This window comes from Odontomachus brunneus, unplaced genomic scaffold (genome assembly GCF_010583005.1).
Source record: "Odontomachus brunneus isolate Ranch 3 - 2012 unplaced genomic scaffold, Obru_v1 Obru_scaffold_046, whole genome shotgun sequence".
NCBI classification, from domain to species: Eukaryota; Metazoa; Arthropoda; class Insecta; order Hymenoptera; family Formicidae; genus Odontomachus; species Odontomachus brunneus.
The window spans coordinates 2,159,981-2,185,462 of record NW_022639496.1 but is presented as its reverse complement, the minus strand read 5'-3'; the positions used below and the strand labels follow the sequence as shown (position 1 = coordinate 2,185,462).

Sequence of the window (25,482 nt, the reverse complement as noted above, 5' to 3'; positions counted from 1 at the left end):
AACGATTAAAATATTAAAGATTGAAAGCTACGAGTTGAAGATTAGTTTGTCCAATCGCAACAATATGAACCAAAATCGAAGTTGGTTGACTCATCAAATTCTAGTTTCCAATTACAATCTTGAATCAGATCCTTTCAGCTTCAAAAAATACATGCGGCATAGAGATTAATAATAAGAAACAACATAAAAGTATATGAAATATATGAATATACATACATATGTTTATATAAAGAACAATTGTTACTGCATTTTTGATACTTTGTTTTGTACTTACCTCTACATTATAAATATAAATGTATTTTGTATCATTAGATTAGAAAAGATTAGAGTAGGTGAGCTTCAGTGAGAGTTACAATACACAAATACAACACAATACAATTAATCACACAAATATAATCTATAAGAAAACGAAACATTCGTATAATTTATTTATCGATTTATATATATGAAGTAAAAATGTTATGTCACAGATTTATAAATTCATTGTCTTCGTTGTCAACGCCGCGTTACAATCGGAGCTACGTTACAATGTTCCCTTTTATATAAACGCACACACACAGCATTATAAATATATATTTAATATTTATATTATATATTTGTGTAATAAATACGTAATATATTTACAATGCTGTGATCGCGCGATTTTTAATACATAACGAAAGATCCAACAATTATATTGCCAGAAAAACATTCCTTTAGTTATCGATATGCTGATACTGGATCGAATATTAATTTTTTCGCGTGCGAAGTCTCTATACATAGCTGCTCGATAACTTTGCAATAACTAACTAACGAAGAAGACTTTATGTTCTTACTGCGACGCTAGAAAGTGGCCACGCCATGTTAGAGCATTGCAAAAAATCGTTTTTACTAATAATCTTCTTATATACTAACGTTAAATATCGCTGATATCAAATTGTCATTGCAAAATTGTTCAAAACTTAAAATTGTTAGAGTCTCGTTACACTATTATATTCGTTCATAGTACATGGAAAATTTGAAGGATAATGCAAGGAGAGCGTTGGTCGCCTTTGATTACCTTCAACAGCGAAAGAGTGAAAGCCGGCACAACGTCGAAGTATATGCATAAAGTTTCTTTTCTATAAAATTTAGAGAATTTATCGCCTTATCTAATTCAGGTAGTCAAGTAATACAATATATTAGCATGTCACAATAGAGCATTTCATGATCTGCTTCGCGTAATTCTCTACAATGAGTATCTTCGTTGTTACAAAGCAACGCACGCATAACAGTCTGGCGTGCGTGTAGTACGATAACTTTATGAAAATTACTCTACAAGGTGGTAATTTTGTAGAAAACGTGTGTAATCGATAGAGTTATTCAAGAATACTGAAAACAGTTCTCTTCTTTTCATCTATTCTACTGCATCCCGACCTTTGGAACTTTCCTTTTTGTCAAAATTTACTTTCCTTCCCTTTATCCTATATAATCACCTAATAAGCGCATGAATTGTCGTCACCTAAACTTTTTTCGTTTTTCTTTCTGATCAAGACAGCTCTTGACGGCATATAAAAAATTCTGAATATATAAAATATACATATATCGTGCGTATATTACTATATCACCTAATTTTTAAGGCATAGACAGGACAGAACGTTTCCGTTAAAATCTAGATTGCGGAATGTGAATATATAATGGGAAATCGAAGAATGCGATTAGAGTAATCATTTCTAATGTATATCTTCCGCGTCCAAGTGAACTTCCACGCAAATAATCAATCCTGTCTGTCGAACAATTTGTAGACGTGACACACAACGATGCGTTACTCGCCGTGCACAAACACAAATGTGGCATCGCGCGAAATACTAAAGCGAAAAGTAATTATCTTTCTCTCTACAATGACTTTTGCAAGCTTCGATTGCTTTATTCGATCACATGATTAGGCCTCTGCAAGGATTTTGGAGGAGACACAATGTAACCGCTCTTCACTACATTCACGACGAGATTTTTCGGTTTCGGCGGTAACGGCGGCGGTTTCGGTAATTTCGCACGAGACGCGTCCGTACCGTAGCCGCCCGAGTGTAGAGTTTTTGATTGGGGATTAGTACCGTTCTCTATGATCGTCTGATCTCCGTCTACTAACGTTCTATCGCCGTCCAAGGTAAACGAGCTGTCGAGGCACTTACTCAGAGGCTCCGTGATATTAACCAGGGCCGAGAATCGTTCATTCACGCCACCTCCGTTCGTCACGTGCGCGGGATACTCGTATCCGCTGCTGCAGCTTTGCTTATCCTCGTTAGAATCGTAAAACTTCGCGGTGCCCTCGCAATTGGCCGATACCACTCGGCTCCTTCGCATCTTGTTACAATCCGACGGTTTCCCATTCTCCTTGTTCTGATCAGTAATTTCATAGCTTTAAGAGTCGAAACGTATATGATATAGAGATCTTAAGAATTTATGTTTATGCACATACAACGCTCTCTACTGTTACTCTACTGCTACTCTAACTTCCAATATGTTAGGATATAGACCAAACATCACATATGATATACATGCAATTGTACCTTCAGAAAATCCGGTAGTTCGAAATTGATTTCCGTTCCTCGCTGGTCCTCCAGTCTGGATCTTTGTGCTCTTTTTAGTCCCTCGTATAAATCTGTAAAGAAAAATGATCATGATTTTTAAATCTCTATCCATATTATTTTAATAATAAAATAAATTTCATGATTTATGTACACTTCTAAGATTTAATTAATTAAACTCTCTCATTAAAATCGTTAGATATAAAATCATAAGATTAAGTTGTTCCTACCATCTCCGTCGAATCTGCCTGGAAGCTGCAATTTTACACCGTTACGCCATTTTGCGATAAGTGGAGGCTGAGATTTAACAGGCGCTCCCTCGTGTATGCAATCATTCGTATTACCTTTCTCACTTGTATTGCAACATTTAGATTTGGCCTAAATCAACAGAAATCGAGAGTAAGCCAATGTGTTATACATACAAACAATTAAAATTTTTAATTTATAAGAACATATATTTAATATGTGTGTCTTACTTTCTTCTTTCCGTGAATCGTTGAGTCTCGAAGGAAAAATTTACTGGATAATATGGAAGATCCTTCTGAACGCTGATCATCAGACTACATAATACATAATACAATTAAAAACGATAATATTAAAGACAATAGTGTACTATAGGAAATACACATATATTTTATCATTCCTTCAATATTATTTTATCTTACCTTACATGACCCTTCGCTATACTGATATTTATTCCTACTCTTTCCAACCAAAAGCTCCTCGAATACTTTGTTAGTAATTTCATCCAAAGTTGGTTGTGCATGTGGTAATTCGTCCAGATACTTAGCAGTATGCAATTCTCGTTGAAAATCTATAAGAAAAGATTTAATTAGGACTTAAATTATGACTTTATTGTTTTGTATTTAATGAAATTTTATTGATTCACATATGAGATACTAACCTTCTTCATTCGCCATTACAATAAGTCGTGTAGGGACATTGATAGCCATAACGTCCATAGGAACACAATGACCTTCGCTCCAAATACTGATGAAATCTAAGTTGAAACCATACTTATTTAAAAGAGGCCTCAAGACATCTTTCAGCGTTTTGCCCTTGTGAGCAATAACGCTTATTACTCTTCGCGAAGGTAATTCCACCTTTAGAACTTTTGTGAGAACGACTTCCACCTCTTGACTTGCTAATACTGATGAAGAACATTTTGTGTCTACCATCTGTAAACAAGAACGACATGCCATACTACACAACTATTATATTAAGACATTATATGATATCAATATATTAGTGTATTATCATTAAATAATAGAAATAATACTATAATCACTATTATAGTAATATAATAGTAATTATAATAAGTAATTATAGTTAAAATAATATTAGTAGAAATTAGTAGAAAAAATACTATAATTACTATTAAATAATAGAAAGAGTAAAAAATAGTTAGTTTACAGTTAGAGTGAGTTACAATGCAAGTATAGCAAATATATGCAGATAGCGAATATTCCCGATTTAAGATGCAAGTATAATGCAAGAAAAAAGCGATTTCAGTTTCTTCCTCCACCAAATTATATAAGACGAAACCAAAGGTGAAGCACTCACTGCAATTCGTCATATTCAAATACATCTCTACGATATTCGATAAATTCTACTCTCAACATGCTTCTAACTAGTTAAGTAAAAGACAGCACAAACCTCATCTGTCGCTAGTATCAGAACGTCATAGTTAGTATATCGTAGAGCTCTCTTATCAAGAAGACGGGTAACCACGTCTTTAATGCTGTCGGTTTGGCTAGTCGTCACTACTGTAGTGGAGCCATCGGGCAATATTACTCGACACAATCCCGTACATTTGCGAGCTTCTTTCTTTTCGTTCGTTTGTCCTTCGCAAGACGATACAGACTACAAGCACACGCGCACATACTCGTTCAAATATATATATATATATATATATATGCAAATTGACATGTACATTTTACACATACTTCAAGATCTACACGGTCTGATCAAAAAGATTGTCAACTATTATTTTACACAATGATAAAGAGATCCCAATATTATTCTACTAGCAATATCATGCCAAGAAATTAGCGTGATTAAAGAGATTTGATCAACTAGATTGTTATAATGTAATAAGACATTATGTAGTATGTCTAATGATTTCCATCTAAAGTTATAATATTGATATTATAGGCTTTTGGTTTTTAAAATTTTAAGTCTCCTAAAATACTTATTATTAAATGTTTATGCATTATATCTGTAGATTCAAGAGATTAGTCAAAAAGGCTTATAGTAAAACGAATCAGATCTACCAATACTCTAATATTCTACAGCAACTAATATATATTTTATAGATTAATGCAATATATATACTACTCTTTCACCTGGTTATTGTAACAATAACAATTTTTTCAAAAAGTACACAAGTCTGACTAATCGCATTCTCTACAATACCATAAACATTATAGACACACATCAACACTCATTAATAACTAATAACCCAAAATATCATGGAAAAGATTTATCATAGAAATTTTTTATTTGGAAAGATAGAAGAAGTTTTATTAATGCCTGCAGCAAACTCTGGCAATTAGTCAAACTAAATATCTTGAAAAATATATGCATGATTCAATAATGCTTACATGTTTGTTAAACGACTGCCGCAGTGCCAAATCCCATGACGCTAACGATGATCGACTACTGGATATCGATACGCTGTCTTCATTATTGTTGCCTTCTGTTTCTCTTTTAATGACGGTAAAGCTCTTATATATAGTCTCACTTCGACTGGGGACTTTGTTGTACTCGGTTTCGCCGCGATCTTTCGATTTAGATCTAAAAATGCAAAGTAAAAAAAAATATATATTGCACAATCAAATATATTAAATGTGTTTTATCGTCCTTAAATATATATTAAAGTATTTTCCTGACACACACACATACAAATTTGTAAATGTTTTATTTACCTATTCTTTCTGTTCCAAGGAAGAATCGATTTTCGACAACGATCTTCCGCATCAGAGTGGCTTTTCTTCAATTTTACACTAGGCGAACTCGTAAGATGTAGATCACAGTCTTCCGTATTAACTATGGCGGTACCTGCCTCCAAGCAAGCACGATAAAGTTCCGATCGCAAAAATCTCGGGTAACTGTCGAACTTCATCAAATTGAATACTTGTTTCTGGGCCTGGAACGATAATGCATCGGTTAAGTTACAGTTACGTATCGATTTAATTTTATTTAAAAAAATACAGAAATAGAATATATCATATATTCGCAAATATTCGTTATCAATCCACAACAAGTTCAACAAGTGACATTTAAAAAGTCTTCAGAATGTGCAACATGATGAGTGATGCTTTCGTTAGAAATGAACGTCAAATCTAATTTAATTTAACTTAATGTAATCCTTAGTGATATATACTTGTAGAAATAGATCCGCGGGTGCTTCGTCGAGTAGTTCCTGGGTAATCTGTCCTGATGCATGACTGTCAACGTTCACTGGCTCGGCGGCTGTACTTGACAAATGACGTTGGTAAATCTGACAAGCTAATCGATGCCGTGTAGCAGGGTCTTTAGTATCTTTATATCTTTCACAAGCAGCCCAAAAATATATGTTTTCATGACTAAACTCCTTCTTGAGAAATTCCTTTAATAGAAACAATGCGTTTAATATAGAGTCATATAAATATTATAGATATCTATAATATTATACACGAATATTAAACATCTATAATATTATTAACGCATTATATCACACATACACACACGCACATACACATATATATATATATATATATATATATATATATATATATATATATATATATATATGTATGTATGTATGTATGTATGTGTGTGTATGTCACGACATGTTCGAAATATAATCTATTTTCTACAACGCAAAGTCCTATGTAATAGAGCTGTATATGTCGCATTAGGATATTTCGACTTATGTTTTTGCATGCTTGTGTTATATGTTGTTGAAGTTGTTTACGATTATTTCTTTATTCTTTAAGATTCTTTAAGACTATTAATTTACTGTGCTTTTTTTGCTGTAAAATAATAATAAAACTAATCTAATGATAACTAATTATTATTGAATTTATTTTAATTCTCTCTACTGCAATACGAGGATAAATGAAGATATTGTTCTATTAAAAAGTAAAGGTGATCTTGTTCTATTTATGAAACAAGAAGTTTTTAAATTTTTATTATTACATTTTATTACTATTTAAAAACTGATTAATTGCATCTAAAACTTTTTCCTGTTCGATCATTGTAACTAGTAAAAATGTAATGGATACCGTGGTATAGTAAGCACCTCTTCTATAATATAAATAATATAGAAATATATCATATGCACATATAATATTCAATTGACATAAAAGAGACTGTGTAACTACTTACAGCGAATGTTTGCAAGCCCTTTGGATCATCCAAAAGTTTCTCGAATCCATTCGCCCACATGTGTACTCCTTTGCAGTCATTGTTCTTATCGCAAGACTCCGTACTGCCATACTAAAACAAATACAAACATCAAATTGATTAGATCAAGAAGAAAAGCTGTTTCAGTAAAGCTAAAATTAAAAAAAAAATGTATTACTGCGAATGTTCTATGTGTAAATAAAAAAAGTGTAAAAATGTATGTAATATGAATGTGTGTAAAAAAATAAGAATGTGTATAGATAAAAGAAAAAACAAATCTTATCTTCGTATTCAGTTTTGTAAATTTAATTTAAATTTAACACACACGCGAGAGAGAGAAAGAAAGAGAGAGATCATCATGTGCAACATCTGTTTGTCATTCGATTTGTTCAAATGTTAAGTCTATCCCGATCAAGTGATTCCAATATTTATTCTGGCGCATTTCGACCTCGAACCTTTGCAGTTCAACACCTGCCGCGCGCGCGCGCAACAGGTGCGCGCTATGAGAAAACGCTTTCTTGAATCGCCTTTCGCACGTACTCCGTTTTTTCCCACCCTCTTTCCCCATATCTTTCCAGCTCTAACGCGCAATATTCCAATCTCCCACGTACGATATTTTTTTCTTCAATCGATATTATGTAAGTGAAGGAGTGAACTTGAGAATATCGTATCAACGAGATATTGTAACAATTAGAAATAATAATGTCCCTCGATCGACAACGCGGAGGAAGTTAGAATCAGCCGTGTATCAGCCGGTTCAGAGAAAATGCGACTTAAACGATGATAAATATGACTCGCCGTCTCGTGAGCTCATGAGGCTTAAAGCTCGTAATTATCAACAATTAAGGAAATGTGTTGCGTCACGACAACAGCACCCATCACCAAAAGTACACCACTAATGAATAGTCGAACAAAACTAATTCCGAGCTTCGATTAGCTAAATTAAAATTGCGCTCCACGTCCTTTGCTCTCTACACACGGGGAGGACAGTCTCATCCTACGTCGCGTGTGATTCATAAATCGTTCATTGGGACGCACGATTAGATTAACATCGACCTCTCCTGCATTCACTTTACTACTTGGTCGTCTAATAACGCGGGATGTCGAATTTAGTGCGACAGAACAAGGGCATCCTGTGCACGACAGAATGTCGATCCTTTTGGGAGATCGCGAGAGAGAAAAAAGTGCCTTTTACGATCCCAAACAGAACACGCCGCATTGACGCATACGACAATTGCGACGAATGACGACACTTTCCCCCTCGAGCACGCACAAATCTGCTCCAAATTCGTCGAGCGAATGCGTCATCGAGAAATCGATGCGACAAATTGTAACGTACATCCTGCAGAGAACCTCTAGACTAAACCCGTCCGTTCTACGTACCGATTTCGCTTCCATGTCACGATTCGCGCGGCCCGCGTACGCTCTCATAGCGGTAGCAGCGGTGTCATTTATCAGCTTCTTGGGACGTGCGCTTGTGTGTGTAACGCGTTCGCATACTTGAACCCGAAATAGGTAAAGTCGCACAAGCGACGACGAGGAGGAGGAAGAAGAGTAGGATGAAGACGGCGAGAACAGCAACGGGAATGACAACGACAATTGCAGGAGCTAAACGAGCGGTTCGCTTGGACAACGAGGACTCCGCCCAGCACGACGGCCGCCGGGCATCGCCGTTGCTGTGCGCTTCGCGAGGACGACGCGCGACGAAAGCGGGCGACCGCGTTCCTTGCTGACAGAATCAACGCGCGACGCAAGGTGACGCGATGTGACGTGACACGCCGATGCGCTCTACGAGCTGCTGCTGCTGCTGACGATGATGACGACGACGGCGACAACGACAAATGGCCCAAACGCGCCGCCCGTAATCATCGCGACGCAGTCGCACACACAACGTGCGCCTCGCACAGCTACTACTACCGCGTTCTCGCCAGGCTAGGCCACTTCACGTCGAACAAGGCCCACTTCCCTTCCTCCTCCTCCTCCTGGCGTCCTTCTCCCTCGCTCGCTATACGACTGATTCATTCTCATCGCCGACCCTACTTGCCCCTCGCGCCTCTTCCGCTCCCACCATCATCACTACTACTACTGCGCGGAATACTACTACCATCCACCAGCGCGCGTCACACGGCCTTTCCCTCTCTGTCTCCCCCAGGCTCTGCCACTCAACCTCGTTTTAACATCTCTACGCAGGGCCGCACGCGCGGCAGTCGCGCGATGAGATGGGACAGCTGATCTTCTCCAGGGCCTCGTGAATGCATCGATCTACACAGAGATGGGCGTAACGAGAAAGAACGGCGGAGTCGCCTTGGCGTCTCTCCGCCGCGTCCGATCCTGCGTCTATCAACGTAAGATCTATACATGCACCTAAGTGTACACGCGGTGCATGAACCTCAGCCTCGCGGGAACGTCCTTTTTAATATCGCTTCGGACGTTACTCGTGCTCGCGAGGCGTATATGGTGGAAGCTATTTTCGGCTCTGCTATTGTCTCGCTGCGACTTAAGCGAAAGTTTCACGGCTCGAACGGTATCAATAGTCACGTAACGAATGTTTACAATATCCTCTTGTTATCTTCTACGAATATCTTCGTACTCTTTCCTATCGAATATCCTTTTCCTACTTCTCTTACTTTTCTGCTAAGTCTGAAAAAAGATGTCACATGTGAGGCTTAAGATAAAAGTACCAATTTCCGGACGTGTACCTAACCCTGAACATTTTTATCGTTTTGACATTTAAATACGAATGTTGAAACTTTCAACATGATATATATGTATATATTCAATATGTACATATATATCAGTAGATATATATATTTTTATGTTGAAAATTTAAATATTTGTATTTAAAGACCAAAAGAGAAAAATGTATATGATTAGGCCCGTGTCCGGGCATTGGTGCTTTTACTTTACTCGCATGAATATTCTGTGCAGAAAATTGGGGAGGAAAAGGCCGCAGCGTGGCTTACCAATTGGTTCTTACTAAAAGATACTGAATTCGTCAGAGATTCTGCAGGCGAAAGGAAATACGCGACCACCGAACATCCTGTACGCAACGAATTCATACGGCACGATTTCAAGGATTTGACGACGGAGTTCGTAGCACGTCGCGACCTTATTGCAATTCCATTCCTAGAAGCAGGAGATACGAAGTACAAACCGAATAAAGTAAACGCATGCGAGAATGTGTGGCGTAACTTGAACGCGGGGACGCGTTCACAGAGACACACGCACACCGATCTGCTTTCTGGTTATTTCGTTTTCGCTTAACCTTTGGCTATGTGTGCGTGTATGCGCGAATCAGAAGCAGGAAACGATGACGCGGCTTGAATAATGTATACATGAGAGAAACCGGAAGTCGTCCAAAAGAGAGAGAGAGAGAGAGAGAGAGAGAGAGAGAGAGAGAGAGAAAACGACGACAAATCCTACGGGCATTAGCATTACTAATGCACGCTTCTTGAAGTGATTCAAAGAAAATTTTGTTTCTCTCTAGAGAGAGAGAAAGAGAAATATTTAAAGACGCGATTCTAAAGTCGATAAAACTTTGTTGTCATTCAAATAAAAAGAAACAGCATAGATATTACAGTATTAGATATTATATTATAATATTAGAGATTAGCAAATAAAACAGAAAGATTCTGAAGTAATTTCAATGCTTTTTTTCTGTTTGAAGTAGCACACTGTAGATATCAAGAGTATAATCTAAAAATCTCGATATCTTTCTTGTAATTCTAATCGAAAGACAAACAGTTCAATCCAAAGTGGAAGTGACCTCAAATCCATCGAAATAATTTCGTGCATTGACAAGAGACAAGCGAGTGGATTAGAAGCTAAAGAGAATAACTCAAATACATTACAAGCATTTTCCATTGAAATAAAAAATACAGGAAAAGAGACAGTCATTCGACCCTCGTTGTTGCTTTTCCTATATTTTTGACATAAAGAGAATAAAAAATTAACAAAGACTCACTATGCAATTGTCCGAAACGCTGTTGCCGAGATTCCGAATTTCCTGTAGACTTCCCCAAGGTCGCGGCTTGTCCTGTTTGGCGGTGTACGAGTGACAGAAAGGTCGCGCATACTCCATGCTGGAATTGACGTCCTCCAGGCTGTGCACCAAGGACTTCGTAACCTGACCGCAGTACACTTTCGGGCTAAGTTTGTTGTTGATCGTGTCCGCGAATCGCTGCTTCGTCTTCTCCGTCGATGGTATCGTCCTGGAGGATTCGGCGACGTCGTCCTCAATACCGTCGAGCATCGCCGTGGTGCAGACCGACGCGAGGGAGCCAACGGACGTACTGGCCAAAGTACAGCTTCGCAACGCCGCTGCAGGGGCAGATGTTCCCGCAGGGGCGCAGGTGGTGGTCGTGCCCCCACCATTCCCCGCCACCGACCGCATCTCTGAAATGCGTGCCTTCGTAGGTCCCCACCGTATTCCATTGTTGCTCGCAACTCACTCGCGCCCGTTCGATGGCCAAAAGCGAGCACGAGAGACGCGAATTACGATGCAGCGTGAAACGCGCATCGCGCTTCAGCATGTTGGACTTACCTTTTGCCGAGTCAAATTTTAGTTCCTTGTTCCATCGCACTTCCGACGTCGCGCGAACCGCCAACCGATGCCCCGCGGACTCGCTGATGGATTCCCGAGACGATCGCGCGGTTACGTTCTGAAAATCGATTTTATATGTGAGGAAAGATACAACTAGTCGCATAGCAGAATGAGGTGGCAAGTGGTTCCAATTAGTTTAGATGCAAAGTTTTTTACATGTGCACCAGCTTACTGTAAAAATAGGTTTAATGAAAATATCAACATGTCGACTGCCCAGTTCAAATTCAAACACGAAATCTGCTTAAGAATGTAAATACAGAAAAATTTGAACTTTCTTGAGAAACCACACCGATAAAAATCGTGATCATTAAATGAAAGACAAAGATATTTTTTGTTTGTTTTACATAAGCTGAATAGATCGACAGTGATACACTGAGGAATATTTATTCCAAATATAATATTGATGATACATTAGCAGCCAACATATTAAAGGGCCAAACCAATGTAATGCTCTGAAAAAAATGTTTGGGAATTAATTTGACGAAAATGGATCAACCGAATGTTTTGAAACATTATACAGGGTTGAAAAACAACATGGCACAAATTTATCTACGTGTTCCTCAGACAATTCTAAGAACAAAAGTTCATATAAACATGTGTCCGAAACGGCTTAGTTTTTGAGATAGAGAGCTTTGAAAATTGCAATTTTTTTTTGTAATGATATTTGGAAACTAATGACAATAAATGAAATTTAGTATGTCTATACTTAAGTAAACCCTTCCTGAAAATGCCAAAAAAGTTTTTGAGTGAAAACTAGAAATAAGGGTAATAAAAAAAGCGTGGGGTAGTTTTAACCCTATCTTTGTGAAAAGAAAAAAAAATTCTGTTTGAATACCAGATTTTAAAAATTCAATGTTTTTTAGACAATTTATTATTATTATTATTATTATTTATTATTATCATATTGTTAAAAAAAAATTGCAATTTTTAAAACCCTCTATCTCAAAAACTAAGCCGTTTCGGATACATGTTTATATAAATTTTTGTTCTTAGAATTGTCTGAGGAACACGTAGATAAATTTGTGCCATGTTGTTTTTCAATATCCTGTATATAACTATTAAATATTAACTATTAAACTTTATATTACTATTTTTATTATATTTTTATTATATTATTATTTGTTTAGAAAAACAAATAAATAAATATGCAGCATGTGGAGGATGAACCTAAATTTTAAGTTGTAGAACGAAAATTATAGAAACAATAACTGTTTAAAAATTGAATATCCAAATTTCGCATCTTTTTATTATTTTAAACTATTAAAAAAGATTTTAAGTTTAATGTATTTCAGAATATTTTAAGCTCATCTTTCAACTACAAGCATATTATTTAAGAAACTTTTTAGTTTTTAATCTCAGGTCACTAGAACGGGTGCTATCTTTCCCGCTGTTTGCAGTGATATTTTTTGCACCAGTGAGTTCGGCTACGTACTGCATATTTATTTATATGTTTTCTTAAATAACAAAAATAATATAGTTTAATAGTTATTTAATTAATATATAATGTCTTAAAACATTCGACTGATTCATTTTCGCAAAATTAATTCCTAAAAATACGTTTTTTTTAAAGCGTTATATTGATCTGAGCCTTTAAAGAGCTGATTTAAACAGCCAAAAATATGTTTTCAAGAATTTTCAAAGAAATTAATAAAGATATTAATATAGGTTTTGACTATTATTTTAGATATAAAAAATTATTTTTAAAAAGTTCAAATTTTTTCTAAGTTTTTTGTGCCAAATGCGGTGTCGTTAAACGCCTCTAACTGGTAGACAATATTACAATTCGTGTAATAATTTGAAATAGATTAGACAAGACAATTTCAAAGCTATATTAAATTTGCTAGGGGGAGGAGGTACATCTAAATCCTTTGGACAATTTCTAAAATTGGTACTTTTCCCAGGATACTAAATAAAAAGAGAAGAAAAACGAAAATGACTTGTAATTTCGAAGTGCCGCCATTTTGTTGAATTTCGACTTTCCGCATAAAACAAAGGTTCATTCTTCAACAAATTCAATAGTTTTTAAATTTTCTTCTCATTTGTTTTAGATTATTACATGATATTATATGAACTGTAATATTGCTCATCAATTAGAGGCGTTTGACAAGAAACTGCGTTCAGCACAAGAAACTTGGACGACGAAATTTCTTTTAAATAAAAAAATTTATTTATACTTAAAACAATGGTAAACCCTATATCTTAAAAGAATGGTCAAAATCCTATACCTTAAAAGAATGGTCAAAACCCTATACCTTAAAAGAATGGTCAAAACCCTATATCTTTATTCATTTCTTTGAAAAAAATTCGTAAAATTCTCTTATTTCTCGACTATCTAAATTAAAATCTCTCCTTAACATTGTTCTTATTATCTTTTCAGGCAATAAATTTATAAGATTTATATAAGATTTCTAGATTTCGTAGATTTACCCTATATTGCATATTTGAAGGACATTGTCTTCTTCGCCCGCAATCGTTCGCCGTGTTCTTGCCTGAACAGCTGCCGTAGTCATCCTTGAAACCAATCCCAGAATCGCTATTGCTGGAGTGAGCAGTCGATGTGCTAACGTTACTTGGCTGAGGCGAGGCGGTGTCCAAACGTATGCGCGCTTCGTTGTAAGGATTCGTCTCGCCGTTCGTGCAATCGGATATATACAATGTCTGTATGGCACCGATAAGATTCGTACAGCTATCGGGGAACTCCTGACAAACATTCAGTTCGGACGACTTTGTGCACGTAAAACCGAACACGTTACACGCACTAGAATGCACTTGGTGATCGATTAACTTATAATAAATAGTAAAGACGTGACACGAATTGGAGACGATATCGTCCGTATCCCTCATGGATTTAGTCAATATACCAAAATACTGCTTATCTTGCTCAGAAAAAGAGTTACAAAATATTATTCGATACGAGGGATATTCTGCGATGACACGATTCTCCGAGTTGGTGAGCTTGATATTGGCAACATGAATAGTGAGAAGAACGGTCGTCGGATTTCGCTTTTCCGCCTTCAGTCTTTTGATACATTTTCTCAAAACCTGCAACAATGACATCAGATGAAATATCACATTGTATATTGTCTTAATTGAATTTGAGGAGTTTATTCACCAGCTATATATTTTCAAACTATCCAAAGGGTATATTTTCAATGGTGCATTAAAGAAGCTACTCATAAATTCATTATTTATTGAACAAAATTACGTTTTCATATATTTATTTCACTAAGTAATAATTTTCATTAAGCAATAAATGTTAATTTAAAATTAATTTCATGATACTACTTGTCACTCTATATAATGTTACTCAAAGCATAAAACAGCAATTTTCTGGCAATTTTCTACAATCGACCATTGTACAAAAATAGTATAGTAAGTGCTATTCTTTCTTCTATGCTGTGTTTCTTAATATGTAACATTTATAACAATTAGTTTTTTACTTGAATAGTATCATTTTTACAACTTTAATAAAATAATGGTCATCTATATTGCTTCTACCATAAGATTACATGTGTAAAATTGCGATATTAAGCATAAATTTCTTATGAATGGTACAGACAAATTGCATGAGACTTTAACTACAAATTCATTTTACAATAAAAAATATGTTAAATTTGTATATTATTTTAAGCATTTCGGTTTAGGTAAAAAAATTCCTCAAAGGAATGTTGGATATTAACATGATGCAATTTCCTAGTTTGTACTGTTTTTCTTTTTCTATTTGGTTATATAGAATTGCAAATACTTTTGAAAGTACAAGTATCAATGCAAGAAAAGGCATCAAATATTGTCTGGAAATAAAAAAAATTCTGTAAGTAAAAAGATATTTTATTTTTAGCATGATGTTTATAGTATTCTTTTCCATGCGTTGACATTTGTACTTTTACATGCTATAAAAGTATCTTTACCAAATATTCTATGTAACCATATATAAAAATGATCAAAACAAACTACAAAACTACATTATGTCAGGAGAGGAGGGGGTTATCCAGCATCATCTTAACACTAAAACTACCAAACAGTTAAAATGAGAAGTTTGAACAGTTAAAATGAGTAATTTCTTGTAAAAATTATTCAAGTTTATAAAGATATATTTTATATTTTTAACTGATGCTAAAAACTAGAAAGAGTGAACACTCACTTTTCCTTTTCATTACATATTTTTTTAGAAATCTATCATTTTGACTACCTCGATAAAAATAAGTTGTGAATTATTGGCAGTTGTAGTATTAACTAAATAACTTACAAGCTAAGTACAACTCAGAGCATACCTGCATCATGCACGATGAGTGCAATTGATTCGGTATATCAATGGTACCAAGATAACCGACAACAGTCCTATGAACAATTTTCTCAGAATCACGTTTGTGGGATACTAGAGGTGGTGGTGGTGGCAGAGGACTCGTCATGTTCCAACGATAGTGCAAGCCAGAGTAACCATAATGATCCTTATTCTCTGGCAACGCGTTGGAGCCAACAGCATGAAACATAGCGCCACTTTGCAGATCCCTTACCACTTTTGCCACCCTGCACTGCAGTTGCAGAGCACCGGCGTTAGTGGCACGTGGTTTGTGAGCGTATTTAGGCTTGGATCTTACAGTAGCCAAGCCTTCCTCATCGGATGAGTCGGAGTAGTAGTTCTCAGCTATTTGCAGTCGCAGCACACCCTTGGAATTGCCAATCAGCTGCACTACGTCGTCGTGCGGCACCTTGCTGACATTGTGGCCATTGACAGCCACCAGGTAGTCGCCAGCACGCAGACCGGCGTTTTCTGCTGGACTGCCTTGCACGATGCAGCTCAGTATGCATGGCTGCTGGCCCGATATCGTGAAACCGAAGCCTTTCGCGCCGCGGATCACCTCGACCGCCCGCACGCCGTAATTCACTCTCTTCTTCTTCCTCCTCTGGTTCTGGTGCATGCTTGCTCGCGGCTCGTCAAGAGAGATCCTCGTGGGGAAAACACGTGCACTTACCACCGTTGCCGAAGACACTTCCGGGATTGCGTCCGCGATGAATCTCCAGCTCCATAGTTCGTATTCGGCGTATTTACAGCGCGCATTCCTCGCCTGACGATTCGCCAGCGCGACGACCGAACTCGCTCGAGGTCGCTGTCGAGTGGTAGCGGATACTGCTGCTGGTCCCACCTTCTCCGATCATTCGCAGATCGTGCCGAATTCCAAACACAAATCGACTCGACGTCAAGTAACAGAAACGCCCATCGCACAGATCGAAATGTCTCGCGAACATTCGCTGCTTTGTTATCTTGGCTGTAATCCGGGAAACTTGCGCATAGTAAATTCCGAGCAAGTTCTACGATGATCGAATGTTTTGGAATGTTTCGGTCGAGGAAGCTAGAGAAAAAGGTGATCGACCTTGTATCGACAGAGAGAAGACTGAGAGCGGCCACCAGGCGATTTTAAAAGACACTAGACGCGTTTTAGGTACGCCATCTGACGAAATCCGTCTAAACTACATCTGTTAAGCGCACTTTTCGATGATAATGATAAAATGCGTCTGGTTCGCGTCTGTTCTACTCCCATATAATGGGTGCTTTCCAGTTGCGTACACTGTGTTACACAAAACCAGTTTATTGGTTGCATTATCTCGCAAGATATTTTAGATAATATGTAACCAATAAACTGGTTTTGTGTACGTGTGTATCAAAATATGTTAAGCAATTGGAAAGCACCCAATGATGGTAAGTTCGAAAAGGACAGTCAACTTAAAGCCGGTTTATGATGGCCGTAATCCGCATTGAAATATATACTACTTGGAAGTTGTGATTGGTTAATTTCTTATGGCTTAAAACTTACTACATTTATTGTAGATCAGGACTTAGGGCCTTTGCATGTAGAAAAATTTTAACCGTAACCGTAAAGTCGTAAGAAAACTGACCAATCACAGTCGATTATTCTTCGAACGCAAGAAGAATAATCAACTCTGATTGGTCAGTTTTCTTATGACCTTACGGTTACGGTTAAAATTTTTCTACGGGCAAAGGCCCTTAAGTTTACAATGGGATTGGAAGTAGGCAGTAAAACGTAAGTAGTAAACAAATTGATCAATCATAGTCGATTATTCTTGTAATAATCGTCTGTGGTTGGTCAACTCGCTTACTGCTTTTGTCTTACAGCTACTGCCAATCCCATTGTAGACGGACCTTTAAGCGTCGTCTACAATATGCGGAGAAGCTTGAAGTAGGTAAGCCGTAAGAATTGACCAATCGTAGTCAATTATTATAAAAATAATCGTCTATGATTGGTTAATTTGGCATTTAAGGGCATTTGCACGTTATCAATTTTAATTTTTCTTTCCAGCTCTTTTGGGTTTTTTTTTCAAATACACTCGCGATAAATAATCATAAACTTAGTAAACTCGTAATTTGTGAATTGCAATAATATCTAATATTTAAAATTGGAAATTTACAACACAATGATTTTTTCGTCTTTTGACATTTTTATTTCTTTTTTAAATCTAAATTTTGTTTCAAATTTACAGATGTATAAAATGCATGTTAAGACAACCCCTCCTCCCTCCCACCCTTCCTTCCCCCTCCCTCTCCTCTCTCTCTGAATATTTTAACATAATAGCAAGCATATGAATAGTGATATTTCATTCATTCTAATACAGTATCGATCTTGGAGTTTCTTTGTTGCCAAGTTTTTTAATTTACAATTTGTTCATTTAACTTCCATATATAAAGTTTGTGAACAAATGGTTATACAAAATGTACATTTTAAATTATTAATTTTCATTTAATAGCGCGTTACGTGTCCATAAGTGATTAAAAAATTACACGATATGCGTTTTCTGAGAAGCTAAACTTACTTGGAATCGTTTCAAATTTACTTCCATAAGCGGATGCGAGAGACACTGTAGCAATAGCAAGAGGCACGGAAGAGAAATAGCAATTATAAATTTACTAATAGCGCTACCTATGTCGAGCCAACTGCCATACGGCGTGACGGAGTACATTAAAGGTAACGATAGACAATCTCCCAGAAAGAGAACAGCCAAGGAAATAGACTTAGTTCCTAGAGCGTGACTCGCACAACCGACTAGTATCAAAGGAATGCTGAGTTTAAACAGTATTAAGGATGTCATTAGAAACGGAGAGAAGACAGTGACGAAGTGGCGCGTCCAAGACGGGTCGAATGAACTGATACTCGCCATATTACCCGTGCCGAAGAAACACAATAGTGTGTATAACATCTATAAGATGTATTAAGGAAATAAAAATGAGAGACAATTGCTGAAATTTAAAATTATCAGGAAAGACGACCTAGGAGAATTGTCGTTTTTTAAATATGCAAATAGATAAAATACATTCGAACAAAGGATACGAAAAATGCTGCTTTAATCATGTCTTCCGTGATCAACGTGTTCCCTTTTGAACGCTTTAGAGTGGTCGGGGCGACCGTCAACCAACAATATAAATTGCCAGTCAGCGTCAGCAAAAAAAGCGGCTCATAAGACGCGGACAATAACGCGAACGGGCAGAAAAGTCCGAGTGTTATGCCCAGCATTCTTGTTTTGACGTCAGTTGGGTACTGCCAGATGCACAACGGCGTTGTCAATAGAATAATCCACGATACCCAGTATCGACCATCGATAAATTTCATATATACAAAACCCGTGATCACTAGACGCAGGATCTCCATAATTTTCAAAGCCCGCGAAGTCTCAAGGAGAACCACTGTCGAAATAGTCAGACATATGCTGATTATCCTGAAATCATTAATGACGAAAATACATTGATATCCTTTTGCTTTCAATCACTTCAGCAATATGCAAAATCCAGTGCTATGCCATAGATTTCAAAATTACATCTAAGCGGATATTGTTTGCGTACTTTCTATGTGATCTATATACAGTCGTTTTTCATGACTATTTTAGACTATGTAAATTATGTAGAACATATATTGTAAATTAATATCAAAATGTACAAAAAAAGTAATTAAGTTATAAAACAGTTATCATATTTATTATGGATATTAAATAAATAATAATGTAAAAAAATATAATGTTTAGAAGAAATAATTGCATGAAATTTTTATTTCATCATATGACATTAGTAGATTTAACTCTCTGTAGATAAAAAAAAGGGTGTAACCGCAGATTTTGTTTTAGAAAACACTAACTTGGTTAGGAAACAATATTCATAAATTTCCATCAGAATTTTAAAGGTCAAGTAAAAATATCAATTTTTTTTAATTTTAGAGCAAGTCATACATCCTTCTATCTTCCCCTTGCCGCGAGTGGCCACAAAAGTATCGGTCGAGCCTCCAAACTTGAAGTCGCGACTGGCTGCGACAGTCATTTTCCTGGCCCGCTTACGGCAAAGGAAAGATGGAAGGCGTAGCTTCCGACAATCGGCCGAAATGAGCAACTAATTCCGAATTCTGTAGCCCTATTCTGTAACTCGTTATTGAAGTTAACGACAGTTTCATCGTTGCGCAGTTTTTATATACCGTAGAAAAGCTTCGCAACGATAACGAAACTGTAGTTAACTCCAATAATAGAGTTACAGAATCCCAACACTGGTCTACATAGACAATATTTTGTATATAGTTTACATTTTATCTATACATGAACTTAGGCCTGTATTAATAGTCTTTATTTGAAACTTCTTTCAAATGAGTTACTCAGATCTGAGTTCAGAGTTAAATGAGAGTTTTTCAGCAGATCGTCATTACAGACATTGTCACATGTATTATATAACTCTAATCATAATCATATAACTAAAAAAACTTGGATCTAATTCTGAGTGGAAATCCAAGTATCTTACGTGAGACAAATTTTAAGTAATACAACTATCAATACAGACTATAGAGTATTATAATTTACAAGGTCCAACCTTGATAAAATCACAACTCACACAATGTAAACACGTGGGTACGGTTCCACGACTGGTAATAAAGGAAAGACGCACAGTGCCAGAGATGTCCAAAGAAGCATAGGAGATTGTGCGTTTTCCGATTGCATTCTTCGTATTAAGATGGTAGATAACATACCTATGCTAAGGACGAATCTATACGTCAGTCCAATAAATAGCATTACCAGTAGAAATAGCGTGCCTCCGATTTCTATAAGAAGTTTCCTCTCATTCTTTATTGCGAATACAGGCGTTGACGTGATCATGGAGGCCACAGCGAGCCAAACGGATATTATTGCGAAGGACGCATAGCACGGCAATCTCCAACTACCGCAATCGGACACTGTCGACAGAAGTTGATTCATTAACCACCTTGTGCGATAACCTAAGTCTAATTCGGGATAACGTTTTCTTTCATCATTTAATAACCAGATGTTATATTAACATGAGCAAAAGTGGAAATTAAAGAACAGTACTTTCCGATAATTAATTATATTAATAGTAAAAATTACTTTTTGCAAAGTTGCACTTATTTAAACATTGTAAAAAGAAGTTATTTTTTTAAACCTACAAAAAGATGCAGAAAAAAATTTGAAGTTACGCATGTTAAATAAGAATATTTTAAGAGTTTTCAAAGATACTAATATCAAAAATTTGTAGCCATTGTTGCAAAATTCAAAACGGTGGATTTACAGTCGAGTAAAAAAATAAAACGGCTAGTATTATATTTTAAAGTACCCAGGATACGCCGTGTGAAGGCTCCCAGTCCGATATTGCTTTCCTTTTTGTTTTTATCATAGCATCCTCAAAAACTTATAGAAATTAAGTTTCATGCAAATAAACACAATATTTCAACATTTATTACTTCTAGGTCTTAAATAAACCTAACAATAAATATTTTCCTTCGTAAGAAAAATTGAATCATTTTGATGTTAATTTCGGGAAAAAATATAAGCGCAGAGTAGTTAAGGAGTGTTCAGTTTCTTTACGAAAGTATATTCTCATTTCATATTATTACCTATATGTCCCATTAGTGTTATTATCAGTAGACTCGCGAATCCGATATTTGTCAATAGTAGCAAGGAGATTCGGCGATATTGACGTTTTACGCCAGCTATCTTTAAGAATAATATGGTTATCCAGCCAAACCACATTATCGATAGATAAGTTAGGAATCGCGTTCGCTGATATTGCCGAAAATACAATAAGGCCTCCTTGGCGAAAATGATTGCTGCATCACCCTCGCGGATTCCCTCTGTCACGTCGCCTCGATCGAAATAATACTCGATTTTACGAATTTTGTCATTCAATTGTTCTTCCCGCCAATCGGTATGGCCACCGTTTCCGCAATTTATCGCTCGATTTCCGGTTACTTGATGCGCAAGCTGCTTCACGTTGCTGAGTAAAGCTCTTCCTACGTATTCGTGATAATCGCTGTCGAAATACCGCCACGGTAACAAGCCCTATAAAAATATTTGGTGTGTACAGTGTATAATATTGAATTACATAAAGTATTACTATTGATGATTAGGAATAGCATATATTATTAAATATATACTGTTTGTTTGATAATTAAGTGTTACATATAAAGTAGTGAAAAATTGACTCGGTTTTACATACGAATATGGTTCAAACAGAATTAACTCTAATCTGACACACTGAAGCCATTTTCGATCTTACCCGATTTTTAATTTTAGATTACTCGTAAATTAATGGAATTTGGCTCAAACACTAAAAGAAGTTTTAGTAGGAATATGAGATTTAAACATAGTTGAACCATTTCAATTGCTTAATATTTAATAAACATGTAATATTAATGTGGAATTGTTTTTCCCTAGTGTGCCAGATTGAAGTGTCAAAACATGAAATAAAGATAATTTTTCGTTATATTTCGATTTTTTGCATTACAAATATACAAATGTAATGTATAAGATTTTATGTAATTTTATGTAAGTTATAATTTTATGTAAGTATCTTATTTATTTCTGGCTATATATTACATGTGATCAAGGTTTCTTTACTTATTATCAAACTCTAAGCACAAATAAAGTACAAATAAAAAAAGATTTATATGTAGCTAATCTTTGTAATAAATTTAATAAAATAATAGATTAATACACTACAAAAACTTGATAATATTAATGATTATCTGTTTCTTGATTTAAAAAATTATGCATTTTTGTATGCCTAAATAATTATATTTTTTTAATGAATCGAAACATATAATGTTCTTATCATACTTTTATATCATCTTTTTCTTATAAATTCAAATGTTAAAAAAATCCTAGTGTGTTAATTTCTTAAATCCATTTTCGAAAAAGTAACAAATTTTTATGTGAATTCCCATTTTGCGATCGTTTCTATATGTAATTCTACTTTACAAACTTCAAAGTGATTATTTTCATCGAAGTGATTGTTTTCTATAGATTTTCATTGGCACTTTTATGGAATGTAAATAAACGAGGACGAAAACGACCCCAGAATGTGTCAGATTAGTGAAGGATCAATTCTATAAATTAAATCTTTAAGATGCTCAAAACATGTATGTTGTATGAAGATTAAAATAGTGAGTGAATTATACTTACTTCATTATTTACAGGGATGGGAATTCCTACTAAAGACGCTATCAGAGGTGCTATGCTCGCCTGCTCGACATCTTGACGATGTCCAGACGACTCTATTCCAGCTCCCCAAATAATCAATGGTGTTTCGGTCTCTGACGTCAAACCGCTTCCGTGCGATCCCCAATCAGTCATTCCATGATCTGCCGTAAAGACATAAGCAGTAGTGCCTTCTTTAAAAAACCTTTCTGTCACGTTAACAATCTCTTCAATCCTACGATCGACATAGTTCATGTTTTCCGTGTACTCCCTGCATACAAGATTTCCTTCTGATTAACCAATTTGCAATTCTATTTTCAAAATAACCACAGCGATCTTACTAAACAGGTAATAAGTACTTGGAATACGGCTTTTTAGCATGTCCCAAAGTGTCACATCCAAGTAGATGAAAGAAGAAAATTATTCCTTTTTGATCTCTCACTGTGTCAGCTACAGTAGAATGTAGCCATTCCAAGTAGGCATCAAACACCCAGGAATCCAGGCGCATTGTCTGGTTATTCAAATTAGCATCAAAGTCTTGCCACGCAGAAGGATAAGTCTTTCCATGAATATTCTGTTTGCTACCTGACTTTTTGAGATTTCAATATAAGCACAAAACAATGATAACGATCAACATCATTACTTCTTTCTAGAATACCTTTTGTAAATATTGGAATGATATCTGGGCTGCCCCAAGCCCAAGTAAAATGACTTTGGTTGAAGATAGAGTCAAAGTCTACTGGATTCTCCTGCCATCCTTTGAAGATAGCACTAGGATCCTCATATAATCCTGCAGCAATTGCGACATGACCAGGTCTTGATTCTGTAGGTACTCTTGTGTGAGATACTCCCCAAATACCTTTATTATTCTTCATTATGCTTCTATAAAATAAGAAACAAAGATTAAACCAATTAATGCAAAAATAATGTAAAAATGATGTTAATATTGAGAGATATATATATAGAATATTCATTAATACAGAAATAAAAGAGAAATAAAAAGTGTGAATTCTTGTTTAATAAAAATAACCAATTTAAAGAATAACAAGAATAAAGTCAAGTAATATCTAAATAATAAAAATAGTTAGGTCTGTTTCCTGTTGCTGCACCATTGAACTGATGCAATAAGTTAAAGTGAGACAACCATATATTTTCTCACTCTAACTTATTGGACCAGTTCAGCAGTGCAGCAATAGAAAACAGACCCATTGTATCTTTCATCAATGAGGACACTCTAGTTGTCAGGAATACCTGAGATAAAGTGGTGGCTTATCTATAAATGTCTGAAACCTTAAACCATCTGCCACAAAAAGAAACACTCTTTTAGCTGGTGCTCCATGCGGTGCCGCTACAACTGGCAATTCCTTAATAATAGGTGAATGAAAATTAACGTCCAACACGCCCCATAATAGGATTAAGTGCACTATTAAACTCCATAGGCCGAATAAATAATTACTCCCCGTTTTGACCCACGGTTTATCCACGTCGTGTTTTTCAGAATCGGATAATCCGCGACTCGCGACGTCGAGCAACTTCCTCGTGTACATTCTCAGTAAATGTTAAAATTTATACAATGAACACATGATCACAAACATAAATGACATATTCCCATTTAGCATCGCGCAAAGACCGGCTTCTTTAGTTAGTGCAACGCAACAGTAGCAAGTACAGTACTTTTTGTACTTATTTGCACTTTTCTTCGCATCTCAAAGGCTGCGTTCCAAAACTCTACTCGACGGGTAGAGTTTAATTGTCCAATTTAATTGTCCAATCATGATAAAGAAATCCTAGTTATCTTTGCTCTTATTATTGCCCAGTTCTACAACCTCCGTTTAACTTTGGCTGCATTCCGAAATTCACTGTCAGTACTGAAAATCTATAGTATACGTACATAGATTTTCAGTAACGGCAGTGAATTTTGGAACGCAGCTTTTAACTAATAGCGAATTCGGTTGCTTGCACTAGTGTGCACTGAGTGCGCACTAAGGCTTGTTCATAGTATGTTATTATATTTAAAGATTGTCTTAAATAATTCTCAAATAAATTCTCAAATATTTTTAACCATAATATGATATGTATAACATCCGTACGAATCATTTTATTAGTTAAAATGTTTTTAAATATGTATTTAAGACACGATCTTAAATATAAGAATGTACTGTAAACAAGCCTTAATGCGCACTCAGTGCGCACTAGTACAAGCTACCGAATTCGCTATAAGTCTCAACAGGTTAAGTCTCAACAGTGATTGGTTAATTCTGATTAAAGCCAGCGGCACACGATGCTTATTTTCATGCTGAATTGCTTGCTGAATGGAAATATTCTGTTCTGATTGGTTTCTAAAGACGGACCAATCAGAATAGAGTATTTCCATCCAGCAAGCAATTTAGCACGAAAATAAGCATTGTGTGCCGCTGGCTTTAACGTAGTATGCGGAAATCTTGATCTCTGAGCACGAGGAAGGTGTGATCG

General features: G+C 36.0%; 2 protein-coding genes across 4 annotated transcripts; both read right to left on the bottom strand.

The window, feature by feature from the left end:
* Window positions 1-393: 393 nt before the first annotated feature.
* Window positions 394-16,912, bottom strand: LOC116844738 (regulator of G-protein signaling loco). 3 transcript variants are annotated; one of them, XM_032816699.1, is made up of 15 exons: window positions 15,807-16,454; window positions 13,963-14,577; window positions 11,476-11,593; window positions 10,897-11,327; window positions 6,915-7,025; window positions 5,929-6,153; window positions 5,471-5,691; window positions 5,147-5,339; window positions 4,200-4,406; window positions 3,448-3,721; window positions 3,209-3,357; window positions 3,020-3,103; window positions 2,774-2,921; window positions 2,526-2,617; window positions 394-2,355 (listed from the first exon to the last, which is right to left on the bottom strand). In XM_032816699.1, exons 1-15 carry the CDS (start codon window positions 16,452-16,454, stop codon window positions 1,885-1,887), a joined length of 3,987 nt encoding a protein of 1,328 aa, XP_032672590.1. In that variant the 3' UTR covers window positions 394-1,884. The 3 variants fall into 3 exon arrangements, with proteins under 3 accessions (XP_032672590.1, XP_032672591.1, XP_032672592.1); XM_032816701.1 differs by having other exon boundaries at window positions 2,204-2,374; window positions 15,807-16,912; XM_032816700.1 differs by lacking the exon at window positions 4,200-4,406 and having other exon boundaries at window positions 15,807-16,912.
* A 1,174-nt stretch (window positions 16,913-18,086) lies between these two features.
* Window positions 18,087-24,557, bottom strand: LOC116844758 (GPI ethanolamine phosphate transferase 1). Its single transcript, XM_032816768.1, has 8 exons — window positions 24,262-24,557; window positions 23,669-23,892; window positions 23,370-23,595; window positions 22,996-23,281; window positions 21,429-21,873; window positions 20,414-20,753; window positions 18,879-19,263; window positions 18,087-18,747 (listed from the first exon to the last, which is right to left on the bottom strand). Exons 1-8 carry the CDS (start codon window positions 24,555-24,557, stop codon window positions 18,328-18,330), a joined length of 2,622 nt encoding a protein of 873 aa, XP_032672659.1. The 3' UTR covers window positions 18,087-18,327.
* Window positions 24,558-25,482: the final 925 nt, after the last annotated feature.

Excerpts from the sequence above, each read along its gene's own strand:
- LOC116844758 (XM_032816768.1), bottom strand. The coding sequence starts at position 24,557 with ATGTACACGAGGAAGTTGCTCGACGTCGCGAGTCGCGGATTATCCGAT. Across the intron at positions 23,893-24,261 it reads AAGCCACCACTTTATCTCAG|AAGCATAATGAAGAATAATA; the intron begins GTATTCCTGACA and ends CTTATTTTATAG. Across the intron at positions 21,874-22,995 it reads CCATCCCTGTAAATAATGAA|GGCTTGTTACCGTGGCGGTA; the intron begins GTAAGTATAATT and ends ATATTTTTATAG.
- LOC116844738 (XM_032816699.1), bottom strand. The coding sequence starts at position 16,454 with ATGCACCAGAACCAGAGGAGGAAGAAGAAGAGAGTGAATTACGGCGTG. Across the intron at positions 3,722-4,199 it reads TGATACTAGCGACAGATGAG|ATGGTAGACACAAAATGTTC; the intron begins GTTTGTGCTGTC and ends TCTTGTTTACAG. Across the intron at positions 2,922-3,019 it reads CGATTCACGGAAAGAAGAAA|GCCAAATCTAAATGTTGCAA; the intron begins GTAAGACACACA and ends CTGTTGATTTAG.